This window comes from Betta splendens, chromosome 2 (assembly GCF_900634795.4).
Source record: "Betta splendens chromosome 2, fBetSpl5.4, whole genome shotgun sequence".
Lineage (NCBI taxonomy): Eukaryota > Metazoa > Chordata > Actinopteri > Anabantiformes > Osphronemidae > Betta > Betta splendens.
Genome location: NC_040882.2, coordinates 27,483,846 through 27,499,079, shown reverse-complemented (window position 1 = coordinate 27,499,079; position 15,234 = coordinate 27,483,846). Strand labels below are relative to the sequence as shown.

Genomic DNA, 15,234 nt, shown 5'->3' with positions numbered 1-15,234 from the left:
CAACAAACCAAAAACCAGCTGGGAGATCAGTGCACACACCACGAAGGTGTGATGCAAAGAGCCCACGATCCTCAAGTTGCTTCTGCCTTTTAGCTTCTCTGTCCAACTAGGGTGGAATGTCTTTCTAACCCAATCAAATTACATGCACCATCTCCTCCCTGTCGCAGTGTGTGTGAAGATATTTACATTCTCACACCTGCATCGCTGATGTCCAACTATCTGTGAGAAAGGAGCACCAAGTCTCAACAGACAGAGACACAACTCCCCGACCTTGGGTTTGGGAGCTAGAGTTGAGAGTCTATCAGGCAGAGACAACCATTGAACAATCTAGGTGAAATGTCAAATGCATACAGTAAGACAAAACATAAGATATTAATTGCAGGACATAAGTCATAAATCATATAATAACTGCATAGAAATAAGGAAGAGACATAGAAATAAGGAAGAGACAATTTTTCCCATAACAAGTGTAATTTATAATTTTGGGAATATGAGTTTCCTGTAGTAAAACAATGTCTGCTTGTAGGGTTTTCAAATGGTTAAATATTTTAAATCGTTTCTCCTTCTTTTTGATTCCACGTACATTCCAAGTGACAATCTTCAGTGGTGTCATATCTTACCTGACTGCTGTGGATCACTAGTCTTGTGTGTATGTAGTGTGACAGACTTTAGGTGTGTGGCTAACCTTAAGTACCTGTGTATTCTGAGTTGTGTGTTATCTATGTATGTGCACGTGTTTCCCCTGTGCAGTAGATGTTTGTGTGTGGCTGCTGGAGGGCTACATAGCTGGCTGACTACGTGGGAGAAGAATAGAGAAAAGGATGTAGACATTGTGGAGTGAAAGTAGGTGAAGGAAAACGAGTAAAGGGAAGGAAAATTAAAGTGAAAGGAAAGTGAGTGATTGAGCATGATGAGCGCTTTGCAAAGTGAGTGAGTGAGTGACATTAGAATGACAATAAACATTTACATGAAACATCTGCGAGAGAACGAGTTTGAATACTGGATGTAAAGTTATAACACATAGTTGCATTGCATCTATTATTTTTTTTAACAAACCTTATACATTAAACCATTGTTTTTACCACCTGCTAGTACAGCCACGGAGTTGCTTCCCGGTCCCGGTGGAGCTCTCCGTTGACGTACAGTTTGTCGACGCTGATGACAGCCCTGCAGCCTTCTGCCATGAACCTCTTACGGATGGGGAACAGTCGGCGGCGGCGGTCGAGGATCTCCTTGGGGAACTGGTCGTTGACGCTGTAGTCGGTTCCCTTCAGCTGTCTGCCCCGGCTCTTAACCAGTTCCTTCTGCTTAAAGTCATGAAACTTGGCAACGATGGGTCGGGGGCGCTGGCCATCCGGTCGTCTTCCTCCAAGTCTATGCGAACGGTGGAACGCCATCTTGTCGACAACTTCCGCTGGGATCTTCATCTGCTGTTTAATGAAGTTTTTAATTGTGGTTTCCGTGTTTTCCTCCGCCTGTTCTGGAATCCCAGAGAACACCAGGTTGTCCCTCATGCTGCGGGCCTGCAGATCGATGATGCCTTCTTTTATTTTTTTATTTTCGGCCGCTAGCTGAGCCACATCCTCCGTCAGGGACTGCACCGTTCCTTTCAGGGCCTCGTTCTCGGTGGCGAGAGAAACCACCTGCTGCTGGCTAAATTCCAGGGAGTCACGGAGGGCCATAAACTCTTTGTGGAGGAGTTCCACTAGCGCCAGACGCGCGTCGAAGCTTGATATTTTTTTCTCTATTGACTCCAGGATGTCCGTGATGTTTTTACCCGCCGAGCTAGCTCCAGGTGACTGAGGTGAGTCAGACGGACGGGACCTCTTGTTTAAGAGGAGTGGCCTTTTTCCCCATTACCAGACGCTGGAAGCACTTGTGGATGTACTCGAAACGTTGTTCAGTGTTATCCAGAATGGTAAGATGGTTGATTGTTTTCCGTGGAATGAAATAGTTATTTATTTATTTATTTAAATTGGCGGATAGTTTGTCGCGTAGTTTTATCTTTGTTTCCTGTCATTCATTAATTTATGTACCTACATACTGTATTTTTCTTATGATAAATGCTTAGTGTGTTACGTATATGTTGTAGTTTGATGGTGGACATTGGTGGATTTTGGTGGATGACATAAGAAAATAAGGAGCAACAAGCACGGCTCATCGACCAGGTGGAACATGGACGCCAGAGCGTTCACATCGTCATGCTACCTGTCCAGTCAGTAAATACACTATAGGCTCTAATTTGGTGATTTCTCAGTTACTAATTCCACCTCCTTCCCCTCTTCATCGGCTCCAACACCTGACCCGGACTCCTGGCAGCTCCTCTCCTCTTTGGACTCCTTAGCTCCTGATCTGAGCTTCCATAGGTCCAATTTCACCCCTGAACTCCAGGAATAAATACTGCCTGCTCTGCAACCAGTCTCTGGGTCTGAGTCTGCTCACTCAGACACAGACCCGTTTTAACAGGTTATGCTGTAATTTAAACGTTCAAAATCAACATTCAACATAAATGCAATATTGATAAAAAACATAAATCAATGCAAATGTAACGTTGATAAATTACCAATGTAATGGTAATGGCATCAATGTAAACGTAATGTTGATAGTTGACCATAAATCAACATAAATGTAACATTGCTTGGTTGATTTAACCATAATTATAATTGTTGCCTCCACGTTGTCTCAATGTTGAAATACCTGCTGGGTAGCAAGGCTCCGTCCAACGTGGGAGAGATCAGCCCAAGTTTTCCCTAAAAACTGCCCCAAATATCCACATTGTTTGTATGTGTATGCTTGTAATATGTGTTTATTACATTTTTTATTCATATTAATTTAATAATACGTTTATCACAATTACCCATATTATTGTGGTTTACTGTAAAGATGTTTCAGTCAAGTCCATGTGAGGCTCTATTACAGTAAGTCTAGTATCGACAACCTGTGAAGGTTCAGTCACTAGTTTCTCTTGTCAGGGGCCTTTTATTGGATGACACAGTGGATGTGAGGTTCTCAAATCAGCATCCAGGCAGGTCAAACAGGTCTGATCCTCCATCCGTCAAGTATTTTAGAGCTACACAGCAGAGTAGATATATTACTGAAGCACTTAGCTGATCCTCCATTGTCTGCCATAATTTTAATCTTTCTATAATTATAGCAGTATTTCCTACTTTAATATTACTTGTGGTACCTCTTTGTACATTCAATTCTGTCTGTTCCTCACTTGGTAAACATGCAAAAGAATGAGCCACAGTGACTGATTTTTCTACTTCTGTCCAAAACCCCCAGGTATCGCACTGTTGTTTGCACAAAAACTTGAAAGTAGTTTCTCAATGCCAAGCTTTATTAGATATTTTCAACAAACCCATGATTGTATTAAAAAACAAGCATCAATTGCAGGAAAGGCCCAGTAGAGACATTACAAACTAAAATTAAATGGTGTGTGTGTTTCACTATCTTTCAAAGTTTAAAAAAAGTAACTCTCATGACAGTGGCTTCTGCAGTGTTTGTGGTCCCACATGTAGGATGTGTGGGTGGTGATCCTATGGTCCATATAAGCAGAACAGCGGATCTGAAGGCAGACTTGCAATATTATTATATTGAAAATCAAAATGTGTTTGATTAGAGGAGATTAGTAAAATCAGATGAGATAAGGTTACCTAAAGAAACGTTTCCGTAAAATTAGCAGTAGCAGTTGTTGTGGCAATAATTGTTGCTAGTGCCGTTTGGATAGCATTTGTTGATATTCATTCAATAATTGCTGTTGTTGGGGGAGGTGTTACATCATCAATTGCAAAAGTTGTTGTTTGGGCAACAGCTGTTATTGTTTGGACAGCAATTGTTGTTGCTGTTGTTGTTGTTGTTTGGGCAACAGTTGTGGTTGTTTGGGCAACAGTTGTTGTTGTTGTGGTTTGGGCAACAGTTGTTGTTGTGGTTGGTTGGGCAACAGTTGTTGTTGTGGTTGTTTGGGCAACAGTTGTTGTTGTGGTTGTTTGGGCAACAGTTGTTGTTGTTGTTTGGGCAACAGTTGTTGTTGTTGTTGTTGCTTGGGCAACAGTTGTTGTTGTTGTGGTTGTTTGGGCAACAGTTGTTGTTGTTGTGGTTGTTTGGGCAACAGTTGTTGTTGTTGTTTGGGCAACAGTTGTTGTTGTTGTTGTTTGGGCAACAGTTGTTGTTGTTGTTGTTGTTGTTGTTGTTGTTGTTTGGGCAACAGTTGTTGTTGTGTGGGCAGCAGTTTTTGTTTGAACAGGACTCTGTTGGTCTTGGTTCACTTGTTGTTGGTTCAGCAGTCATTGTTGTCAATTCAGCAACTGTCGTTGTGGCTTCGGGTGTTGTTGTTGTAGGTTCAGCAGTTGTTGTTGAGGGTTCAGCAGGTGTTGTTGTGGGTTCAGCAATTGTTGTTGTTGGTTCAGCAATTGTCGTTGTGGGTTCAGCAATTGTCGTTGTGGGTTCAACCGTTGTTGTGGCCTCAGCAGTTGTTGTTGTGGTTTCAGCTGTTGTTCTTGGTTCACTAGTTGTTGTTGATTCAGCGGCCGTTGTCGATTCAGCTGTTGTTGTTGTGGGTTCAGCTGTTGTTGCTGTAGTTTCAGCAGTTGTAATTGTGGGTTCAGCTGTTGTTGTTGTGGGTTCAGCAGATGTTGTTATGGCTTCAGCGGTTGTTGTTGTGGCCTCAGCCGTGGTTGTTGTTGTGGCCTCAGCCGTGGTTGTTGTGAGTTCAGCAGTTGTTGTTGTGAGTTCAGCAGTTGTTGTTGTTGGCTCAGCTGTTGTGGCCTCAGCCGTGGTTGTTGGTTCACTAGTTGTTGTTGGTTTAGCGGTCGTTGTCGGTTCAGCCGTGGTTGTTGTGTGTTCAGCAGTTGTTGTTGTGGGTTCAGCAGTTGTTGTTTTGGGTTCAGCAGTTGTAATTGTGGGTTCAGCAGTTGTCGTTGTGGGTTCAGCAGTAGTTGTTGTAGGTTCAGCTGTTGTTATTTTGGGTTCAGCTGTTGTTTTTGTGGGTTCAGCAGTTGTTGTTGTGGGTTCAGCAGTTGTTGTTGTGGGTTCAGCAGTTGTTGTTGTGGGTTCAGCTGTTGTAGTTGGTTCAGTAGTTGTTGTGGGTTCAGCAGCTGTTGTTGTTGTGGGTTCAGCTGTTGTGGTTGGTTCAATAGTTGTAGTTGGTTCAGTAGTTGTTGTGGGTTCAGCAGCTGTTGTTGTTGTGGGTTCAACTGTTGTCGTTGGTTCAATAGTTGTTGTGGGTTCAGTTGTTGTTGTTGTGGGTTCAGCAGCTGTTGTTGTTGTGGGTTCAGCAGTTGTTGTTGGTTCAGTAGTTGTTGTGGGTTCAGATGTTATTGTCGTGGGTTCAGCAGCTGTTGTTGTTGTGGGTTCAGCCGTGGTTGTTGTGGGTTGAACTGTTGTTGTTGTGGGTTCAAGTGTTGTTGTTGTGGATTCTGCTGTTGTTGTGGGTTCAGCTGTTGTTATTGGTTCAGTAGTTGTTGTTGGTTCAGCAGTTGTTGTTGGTTCAGTAGTTGTTGTGGGTTCAGCAGCTGTTGTTGTGGGTTCAGCTGTTGTGGTTGGTTCAGTTGTTGTTGTGGCCTCAGCCGTGGTTGTTGTGAGTTCAGCAGTTGTTGTTGTGAGTTCAGCAGTTGTTGTTGTTGGCTCAGCTGTTGTGGCCTCAGCCGTTGTTGTTGTGGCCTCAGCCGTGGTTGTTGGTTCACTAGTTGTTGTTGGTTTAGCGGTTGTTGTCGATTCAGCTGTTGTTGTTGTTGGTTCAGCTATTGTTGTTGTGGGTTCAGCTGTTGATGTTGTGGGTTCAGCTGTTGTCGTTGTGGCCTCAGCCGTGGTTGTTGTGGGTTCAGCAGTTGTTGTGGGTTCAGCAGTTGTTGTTGTGGGTTCAGCAGTTGTTGTTTTGGGTTCAGCAGTTGTAATTGTGGGTTCAGCAGTTGTCGTTGTGGGTTCAGCAGTAGTTGTTGTAGGTTCAGCTGTTGTTATTTTGGGTTCAGCCGTTGTTTTTGTGGGTTCAGCAGTTGTTGTTGTGGGTTCAGCAGTTGCTGTTGTGGGTTCAGCTGTTGTAGTTGGTTCAGTAGTTGTTGTGGGTTCAGTTGTTGTTGTTGTGGGTTCAGCAGCTGTTGTTGTTGTGGGTTCAGCAGTTGTTGTTGTTGTGGGTTCAGCCGTGGTTGTTGTGGGTTGAACTGTTGTTGTTGTGGATTCAGCTGTTATTGTGGGTTCAGCAGTTGTTGTTGTGGGTTCAGCAGTTGTTGTTTTGGGTTCAGCAGTTGTTGTTTTGGGTTCAGCAGTTGTAATTGTGGGTTCAGCAGTTGTCGTTGTGGGTTCAGCAGTAGTTGTTGTAGGTTCAGCTGTTGTTATTTTGGGTTCAGCCGTTGTTTTTGTGGGTTCAGCAGTTGTTGTTGTGGGTTCAGCAGTTGCTGTTGTGGGTTCAGCTGTTGTTGTTGGTTCAGTAGTTGTTGTTGGTTCAGCTGTTGTAGTTGGTTCAGTAGTTGTTGTGGGTTCAGCGGTTGTTGTTGTGGGTTCAGCGGTTGTTGTTGTGGGTTCAGCGGTTGTTGTTGTGGGTTCAGCAGTTGTTGTTGTGGGTTCAGCTGTTGTTGTTGGTGCTTGAGAGGTTGTTGTGGGTTCAGCTGTTGTTGTAAGTTCAGAAGTTGTTGTAGTTTCAGCTGTTGTTGTAGGTTCAGCTGTTGTTGTTGTGGGTTCAGCTGTTGTTGTTGTGGGTTCAGCAGTTGTTGTTGTGGGTTCAGCTGTTGTGGTTGTGGGTTCAGCTGTTGTAGTTGGTTCAGTAGTTGTTGTGGGTTCAGTTGTTGTTGTTGTGGGTTCAGCAGCTGTTGTTGTTGTGGGTTCAGCAGTTGTTGTTGTTGTGGGTTCAGCCGTGGTTGTTGTGGGTTGAACTGTTGTTATTGTGGGTTCAGCTGTTGTTGTTGGTTCAGTAGTTGTTGTTGGTTCAGCTGTTGTAGTTGGTTCAGTAGTTGTTGTGGGTTCAGCGGTTGTTGTTGTGGGTTCAGCGGTTGTTGTTGTGGGTTCAGCAGTTGTTGTTGTGGGTTCAGCTGTTGTTGTTGGTTGAGAAGTGTTTGTTGTTGGTGGTGCTTGAGAGGTTGTTGTGGGTTCAGCTGTTGTTGTAAGTTCAGAAGTTGTTGTAGTTTCAGCTGTTGTTGTAGGTTCAGCTGTTGTTGTTGTGGGTTCAGCTGTTGTTGTTGTGGGTTCAGCAGTTGTTGTTGTGGGTTCAGCTGTTGTGGTTGGTTCAGTAGTTGTTGTGGGTTCAGCTGTTGTTGTGGTTTCAGCAGTTGTTGTTCTTGTTGATTCAGGAGTTGTTGTTGTGTTTTCAGCAGTTGTTGTGGGTTCAGCTCTTGCTGTTGTTGTTGGTTCAGTAGTTGTGGATTCAGCAGTTGTTGTTGTGGCTTCAGCAGTTGTTGTGGGTTCAGCTCTTGCTGTTGTTGTTGGTTCAGTAGTTGTGGATTCAGCAGTTGTTGTTGTGGCTTCAGCAGTTGTTGTGGGTTCAGCTGTTGTTGTTGATTCAGTAGTGGTTGTGGGTTCAGCTGTTGTTGTTGTGGGTTCAGCTGTCGTTGTAGTGGGTTCAGCAGTCGTTGTTGTGGGTTCGGCGGTTGTTGTGGGTTCGGTGGTTGTTGTTGGTTCAGCAGTTGTTGTTGTTGTTGTGGGTTCAGCCATGGTTGTTGTGGGTTCAGCTGTTGTTGTTGGTTCAGCTGTTGTGTTAGGTTCAGAAGTTGTTGTAGGTTCAGCTGTTGTTGTTGTGGGTTCAGCAGTTGTTGTTGTTGGTTCAGTAGTTGTTGTGGGTTCAGCTGTTGTTGTGGGTTCAGCTATTTTTGTCGTAGTTTGTTGAGAAGTTGTTGTTGGTGGTGGTGGTTGAGGAGTGGTTGTTGTTGTGGGTTTAGCAGTTGTTATTGCCGCCGTCGTTTTGGGAGAAAATGTTGTTCGTTGTGTAGTTGTCTTGAAAGAACCATTTGTTGTTGCTGTTGTTTTGGAGGTACCAGCTGTTGTTGCTGTTGTTTTGGAGGAACCAGCTGTTGTTGCTGTTGTTTTGTAGGAACCAGCTGTTGTTGCTGTTGTTTTGGAAGAACCAGCTGATGTTGGTGGTGCATTTGTCGGATTACATGGGGTTGTATTTGTTGATTCACTGGGTGTAGATGTTGCAGTTGTTTTGGGGTTAGGAGTTGTTTTTAGTGAAGTTGTGCTTGGTGCAATTGTTGTTTTAGATGTTGTAGGTTTAGCAGGTGTTGTTGTTGTAAATGATAGTTTAGGAGGTGTTGTTGTTGGTTTAGCAGTTGTTGTTTTTGTGAGTTCAGCTGATGTTGTTGTTGTTGTGGGTTTAGCCGTGGTTGTTGTGGGTTCAACTGTCGTTGTTGTAGATTCAGCTGTTGTTATTTTGGGTTCAGCTGTTGTTTTTGTGGGTTCAGCAGTAGTTGTTGTGGGTTCAGAAGTTGTTGTTGTGGGTTCAGCTTTTGTTGTGGGTTCAGCTGTTGTTGTTGTGGGTTCAGCAGATGTAGTTGTGGGTTCAGCTGTTGTCGTAGGTTCAGCTGTTGTTGATGTAGGTTCAGCTGTTGTTGATGTAGGTTCAGCTGTTTTTGTTGTTGTTGGCTCAGTAGTTGTGGATTCAGCAGTTGTTGTTGTGGCTTCAGCGGTTGTTGTGGGTTCAGCTGTTGTTGTTGTTGTTGTTGTGGGTTCAGCTGTTGTTGTGGGTTCAGCGGTTGTTGTTGTGGGTTCAGCGGTTGTTGTTGTGGGTTCAGCAGTTGTTGTTGTGGGTTCAGCTGTTGTTGTTGGTTGAGAAGTGTTTGTTGTTGGTGGTGCTTGAGAGGTTGTTGTGGGTTCAGCTGTTGTTGTAAGTTCAGAAGTTGTTGTAGTTTCAGCTGTTGTTGTAGGTTCAGCTGTTGTTGTTGTGGGTTCAGCTGTTGTTGTTGTGGGTTCAGCAGTTGTTGTTGTGGGTTCAGCTGTTGTGGTTGGTTCAGTAGTTGTTGTGGGTTCAGCTGTTGTTGCTGTGGGTTCAGCTGTTGTTGTTGTGGGTTCAGCTGTTGTTGTGGTTTCAGCAGTTGTTGTTCTTGTTGATTTAGGAGTTGCTGTTGTGTTTTCAGCAGTTGTTGTGGGTTCAGCTCTTGCTGTTGTTGTTGGTTCAGTAGTTGTGGATTCAGCAGTTGTTGTTGTGGCTTCAGCAGTTGTTGTGGGTTCAGCTGTTGTTGTTGTGGGTTCAGCTGTCGTTGTAGTGGGTTCAGCAGTCGTTGTTGTGGGTTCAGCGGTTGTTGTGGGTTCGGTGGTTGTTGTTGGTTCAGCAGTTGTTGTTGTTGTTGTGGGTTCAGCCATGGTTGTTGTGGGTTCAGCTGTTGTTGTTGGTTCAGCTGTTGTGTTAGGTTCAGAAGTTGTTGTAGGTTCAGCTGTTGTTGTTGTGGGTTCAGCAGTTGTTGTTGTTGGTTCAGTAGTTGTTGTGGGTTCAGCTGTTGTTGTGGGTTCAGCTGTTGTTGTTGTTGTGGGTTCAACTGTGGTTGTTGTGGGTTCAGCGGTTGTTGTTGTGGGTTCAGCTGTTGTAGTTGTGGGTTCAGCTGTTGTAGGTTCAGCAGTCGTTGTTGTGGGTTCAGCAGTTGTTGTTGTTGTGGGTTCAACTGTTGTTGTTGTGGGTTCAGCGGTTGTTGTTGTCGGTTCAGTAGTTGTGGATTCAGCAGTTGTTGTGGGTTCGGTGGTTGTTGTTGGTTCAGCAGTTGTTGTTGTTGTTGTTGTGGGTTCAGCTGTTGTTGTTGTGGGTTCAGCTATTTTTGTCGTTGTTTGTTGAGAAGTTGTTGTTGTTGGTGGTGGTTGAGGAGTGGTTGTTGTTGTGGGTTTAGCAGTTGTTATTGCCGCTGTCGTTTTGGGAGAAAATGTTGTTCGTTGTGTAGTTGTCTTGAAAGAACCATTTGTTGTTGCTGTTGTTTTGGAGGTACCAGCTGTTGTTGCTGTTGTTTTGGAGGAACCAGCTGTTGTTGCTGTTGTTTTGGAGGAACCAGCTGATGTTGGTGGTGCATTTGTCGGATTACATGGGGTTGTATTTGTTGATTCACTGGGTGTAGATGTTGCAGTTGCTTTGGGGTTAGGAGTTGTTTTTAGTGAAGTTGTGCTTGGTGCAATTGTTGTTTTAGATGTTGTAGGTTTAGCAGTTGTTGTTGTTGTTGTTGTTGATGATTGTTTAGGAGGTGTTGTTGTTGGTTTAGCAGTTGTTGTTTTTGTGGGTTCTGCTGTTGTTGTGGATTTAGCTGTTGTTGTGGGTTTGGTCGTCTTTGTTGTGGGTTCAGCAGTTGTTTTTGTGGGTTCAGCAGTTGTTGTTGTGGGTTCAGCAGTTGTTGTTGTGGGTTCAAAAGTTGTTGTTGTGGGTTCAAAAGGTGTTGTTGTCGTTGTTTGTTCAGTAGTTGTTGTTGGTGATTCAGCAATTGTTGTTGTTGACTCCGCAGTTGTTGTGGGTTCAGCTGTTGTTGTTTTGGGTTCAGCTGTTGTTGTTGATTCAGCAGTTGTTGTTGTTGTGGGTTTAGCGGTTGTTGTTGTGGGTTCAGCAGTTGTTGTTGTTGTGGGTTCAGCCGTGGTTGTTGTGGGTTGAACTGTTGTTATTGTGGGTTCAGCTGTTGTTGTTGGTTCAGTAGTTGTTGTTGGTTCAGCTGTTGTAGTTGGTTCAGTAGTTGTTGTGGGTTCAGCGGTTGTTGTTGTGGGTTCAGCGGTTGTTGTTGTGGGTTCAGCAGTTGTTGTTGTGGGTTCAGCTGTTGTTGTTGGTTGAGAAGTGTTTGTTGTTGGTGGTGCTTGAGAGGTTGTTGTGGGTTCAGCTGTTGTTGTAAGTTCAGAAGTTGTTGTAGTTTCAGCTGTTGTTGTAGGTTCAGCTGTTGTTGTTGTGGGTTCAGCTGTTGTTGTTGTGGGTTCAGCAGTTGTTGTTGTGGGTTCAGCTGTTGTGGTTGGTTCAGTAGTTGTTGTGGGTTCAGCTGTTGTTGTGGTTTCAGCAGTTGTTGTTCTTGTTGATTCAGGAGTTGTTGTTGTGTTTTCAGCAGTTGTTGTGGGTTCAGCTCTTGCTGTTGTTGTTGGTTCAGTAGTTGTGGATTCAGCAGTTGTTGTTGTGGCTTCAGCAGTTGTTGTGGGTTCAGCTCTTGCTGTTGTTGTTGGTTCAGTAGTTGTGGATTCAGCAGTTGTTGTTGTGGCTTCAGCAGTTGTTGTGGGTTCAGCTGTTGTTGTTGATTCAGTAGTGGTTGTGGGTTCAGCTGTTGTTGTTGTGGGTTCAGCTGTCGTTGTAGTGGGTTTCAGCAGCAGTCGTTGTTGTGGGTTCGGCGTGTTGTTGTGGGTTCGGTGTGTGTTGGTTGGTTCCAGCAGTTGTTGTTGTTGTTGTTGTGGGTTCAAGCCATGGTTGTTGTGGGTTCAGCTGTTGTTGTTGGTTCAGCTGTTGTGTTAGGTTCAGAAGTTGTTGTAGGTTCAGCTGTTGTTGTTGTGGGTTCAGCAGTTGTTGTTGTTGGTTCAGTAGTTGTTGTGGGTTCAGCTGTTGTTGTGGGTTCAGCTATTTTTGTCGTAGTTTGTTGAGAAGTTTGTTGTTGGTGGTGGTGGTTGAGGGAGTGGTTGTTGTTGTGGGTTTAGCAGTTGTATTGCCGCCAGTCGTTTTGGGAGAAAATGTTGTTCGTGTGTAGTTGTCTTGAAAGAAACCATTTGTTGTTGCTGTTGTTTTGGAGGTACCAGCTGTTGGTTGCTGTTGTTTTGGGAGGAACCAGCTGTTGTTGCTGTTGTTTTGTAGGAACCAGCTGTTGTTGCTGTTGTTTTGGAAGAACCAGCTGATGTTGGTGGTGCATTTGTCGGATTACATGGGGTTGTATTTGTTGATTCACTGGGGTGTAGATGTTGCAGTTGTTTTGGGGTTAGGAGTTGTTTTTAGTGGAAGTTGTGCTTGGTGCAATTGTTGTTTTAGATGTTGTAGGTTTAGCAGGTGTTGTTGTTGTAAATGATAGTTTAGGAGGTGTTGTTGTTGGTTTTAGCAGTTGTTGTTTTTGTGAGTTCAGCTGATGTTGTTGTTGTTGTGGGTTTAGCCGTGGTTGTTGTGGGTTCAAACTGTCGTTGTTGTAGATTCAGCTGTTGTTATTTTGGGGTTCAGCTGTTGTTTTTGTGGGTTCAGCAGTAGTTGTTGTGGGTTCAGAAGTTGTTGTTGTGGGTTCAGCTTTTGTTGTGGGGTTCAGCTGTTGTTGTTGTGGGTTCAGCAGATGTAGTTGTGGGTTCAGCTGTTGTCGTAGGTTCAGCTGTTGTTGATGTAGGTTCAGCTGTTGTTGATGTAGGTTCAGCTGTTTTTGTTGTTGTTGGCTCAGTAGTTGTGGATTCAGCAGTTGTTGTTGTGGCTTCAGCGGTTGTTGTGGGTTTCAGCTGTTGTTGTTGTTGTTGTTGTGGGTTCAGCTGTTGTTGTGGGTTCAGCGGTTGTTGTTGTGGGTTCAGCGGTTGTTGTTGTGGGTTCAGCAGTTGTTGTTGTGGGTTCAGCTGTTGTTGTTGGTTGAGAAGTGTTTGTTGTTGGTGGTGCTTGAGAGGTTGTTGTGGGTTCAGCTGTTGTTGTAAGTTCAAGAAGTTGTTGTAGTTTCAGCTGTTGTTGTAGGTTCAGCTGTTGTTGTTGTGGGTTCAGCTGTTGTTGTTGTGGGTTCAGCAGTTGTTGTTGTGGGTTCAGCTGTTGTGGTTGGTTCAGTAGTTGTTGTGGGTTCAGCTGTTGTTGCTGTGGGTTCAGCTGTTGTTGTTGTGGGTTCAGCTGTTGTTGTGGTTTCAGCAGTTGTTGTTCTTGTTGATTTAGGAGTTGCTGTTGTGTTTTCAGCAGTTGTTTGTGGGTTCAGCTCTTGCTGTTGTGTTGGTTCAGTAGTTGTGGATTCAGCAGTTGTTGTTGTGGCTTCAGCAGTTGTTGTGGGTTCAGCTGTTGTTGTTGTGGGTTCAGCTGTCGTTGTAGTGGGTTCAGCAGTCGTTGTTGTGGGTTCAGCGGTTGTTGTGGGTTCGGTGGTTGTTGTTGGTTCAGCAGTTGTTGTTGTTGTTGTGGGTTCAGCCATGGTTTGTTGGGGTTCAGCTGTTGTTGTTGGTTTAGCTGTTGTGTTAGGGTTCAGAAGTTGTTGTAGGTTCAGCTGTTGTTGTTGTGGGTTCAGGCAGTTGTTGTTGTTGGTTCAGGTAGTTGTTGTGGGTTCAGCTGTTGTTGTGGGTTCAGCTGTGTTGTTGTTGTGGGTTCAACTGTGGTTGTTGTGGGTTCAGCGGTTGTTGTTGTGGGTTCAGCTGTTGTAGTTGTGGGTTCAGCTGTTGTAGGTTCAGCAGTCGTTGTTGTGGGTTCAGCAGTTGTTGTTGTTGTGGGTTCAACTGTTGTTGTTGTGGGTTCAGCGGTTGTTGTTGTCGGTTCAGTAGTTGTGGATTCAGCAGTTGTTGTGGGTTCGGTGGTTGTTGTTGGTTCAGCAGTTGTGTTGTTGTGTTGTGTGGGTTCAGCTGGTTGTTGTTGTGGGGTTCAAGCTATTTTTGTCGTGTTTGTTGAGAAGTTGTTGTTGTTGGTGGTGGTTGAGGGAGTGGTTGTTGTTGTGGGTTTAGTCAGTTGTTATTGCCGCTGTCGTTTTGGGAGGAAAATGTGGTTCGTTGTGTAGTTGTCTTGAAAGAACCATTTGTTGTTGCTGTTGTTTTGGAGTGTGGTACCAGCTGTTGTTGCTGTTGTTTTGGAGGAACCAGCTGTTGTTGCTGTTGTTTGGAGGAACCAGCTGTGTTTCGGTGGTGCATTTGTCGGATTACATGGGTTGTATTTGTTGATTCACTGGGTGTAGATGTTTGCAGTTGCTTTGGGGTTAGGAGTTGTTTTTAGTGACGTTGTGCTTTGGTGCAAATTGTTGTGTTTTAGATGTGTAGGTTTAGCAGTTGTTGTTGTTGTTGTTGTTGATGATTGTTTAGGAGGTGTTGTTGTTGGTTTAGCAGTTGTTGTTTTTGTGGGTTCTGCTGTTGTTGTGGATTTAGCTGTTGTTGTGGGTTTGGTCGTCTTTGTTGTGGGTTCAGCAGTTGTTTTTGTGGGTTCAGCAGTTGTTGTTGTGGGTTCAGCAGTTGTTGTTGTGGGTTCAAAAGTTGTTGTTGTGGGTTCAAAAGGTGTTGTTGTCGTTGTTTGTTCAGTAGTTGTTGTTGGTGATTCAGCAATTGTTGTTGTTGACTCCGCAGTTGTTGTGGGTTCAGCTGTTGTTGTTTTGGGTTCAGCTGTTGTTGTTGATTCAGCAGTTGTTGTTGTTGTGGGTTTAGCGGTTGTTGTTGTGGGTTCAGCAGTTGTTGTTGTGGGTTCAGCTGTTGTTGTTGGTTGAGAAGTGTTTGTTGTTGGTGGTGCTTGAGAGGTTGTTGTGGGTTCAGCTGTTGTTGTAAGTTCAGAAGTTGTTGTAGGTTCAGCTGTTGTTGTAGGTTCAGCTGTTGTTGTTGTGGGTTCAGCTGTTGTTGTTGTGGGTTCAGCAGTTGTTGTTGTGGGTTCATCTGTTGTGGTTGGTTCAGTAGTTGTTGTGGGTTCAGCTGTTGTTGCTGTGGGTTCAGCAGTTGTAATTGTGGGTTCAGCTGTTGTTGTTGTGGGTTCAGCTGTTGTTGTGGTTTCAGCAGTTGTTGTTCTTGTTGATTCAGGAGTTGTTGTTGTGTTTTCAGCAGTTGTTGTGGATTCAGCTGTTGCTGTTGTGGGTTCAGCTGTCGTTGTAGTGGGTTCAGCAGTCGTTGTTGTGGGTTGAGCGGTTGTTGTGGGTTCGGTTGTTGTTGTTGGTTCAGCAGTTGTTGTTGTTGTTGTGGGTTCAGCCATGGTTGTTGTGGGTTCAGCTGTTGTTGTTGGTTCAGCTGTTGTGTTAGGTTCAGAAGTTGTTGTAGGTTCAGCTGTTGTTGTTGTGGGTTCAGCAGTTGTTGTTGTTGGTTCAGTAGTTGTTGTGGGTTCAGCTGTTGTTGTGGGTTCAGCTGTTGTTGTTGTGGGTTCAGCTGTTGTTGTTGTAGGTTCAGCAGTCGTTGTTGTGGGTTCAGCAGTTGTTGTTGTTGTGGGTTCAGCAGTTGTTGTTGTTGTGGGTTCAACTGTTGTTGTTGTGGGTTTAGCGGTTGTTGTTGTCGGTTCAGCGGTTGTTGTTGTCGGTTCAGTAGTTGTGGATTCAGCAGTTGTTGTGGGTTCAGCTGTTGTTGTTGTGGGTTCAGCAGTCATTGTTGTGGGTTCAAAAGGTTTTGTTGTCATTGTTTGTTCAGCAGTTGTTGTGGGTTCAGCTGTTGATGTTGTGGGTTCAGCAGTCGTTGTTGTGGGTTCAGCGGTTGTTGTGGGTTCGGTGGTTG

At 44.4% G+C, this 15,234-nt stretch overlaps 2 protein-coding genes across 2 annotated transcripts; both read right to left on the bottom strand.

The window, feature by feature from the left end:
- Positions 1–2,237: 2,237 nt before the first annotated feature.
- LOC114843817 (putative mediator of RNA polymerase II transcription subunit 26) lies at positions 2,238–5,828 on the bottom strand (the record flags this gene model as incomplete). Its single annotated transcript, XM_055503073.1, is given in 2 exon segments — positions 2,238–2,352; positions 5,197–5,828. Coding segments are annotated over 2 exon segments (747 nt in total), but the record flags the coding sequence as incomplete, so codon positions are not given.
- A 1,598-nt stretch (positions 5,829–7,426) lies between these two features.
- Positions 7,427–10,139, bottom strand: LOC114843801 (nuclear transcription factor Y subunit beta-like). The gene is made up of 2 exons (XM_055503036.1): positions 9,814–10,139; positions 7,427–8,145 (listed from the first exon to the last, which is right to left on the bottom strand). The coding sequence occupies exons 1-2, from the start codon at positions 9,975–9,977 to the stop codon at positions 7,872–7,874; spliced, it is 438 nt and encodes a 145-aa protein (XP_055359011.1). The 5' UTR covers positions 9,978–10,139; the 3' UTR covers positions 7,427–7,871.
- Positions 10,140–15,234: the final 5,095 nt, after the last annotated feature.

What these genes read in the sequence shown, in the direction of transcription:
- LOC114843801 (XM_055503036.1), bottom strand. Translation starts at nt 9,977, where the DNA reads ATGCACCACCAACATCAGCTGGTTCCTCCAAAACAACAGCAACAACAG. An exon ending in TTTCTCCCAAAACGACAGCG is followed by an intron (nt 8,146 to 9,813) that starts GCAATAACAACT and finishes TCACTAAAAACA; the next exon opens with ACTCCTAACCCCAAAACAAC.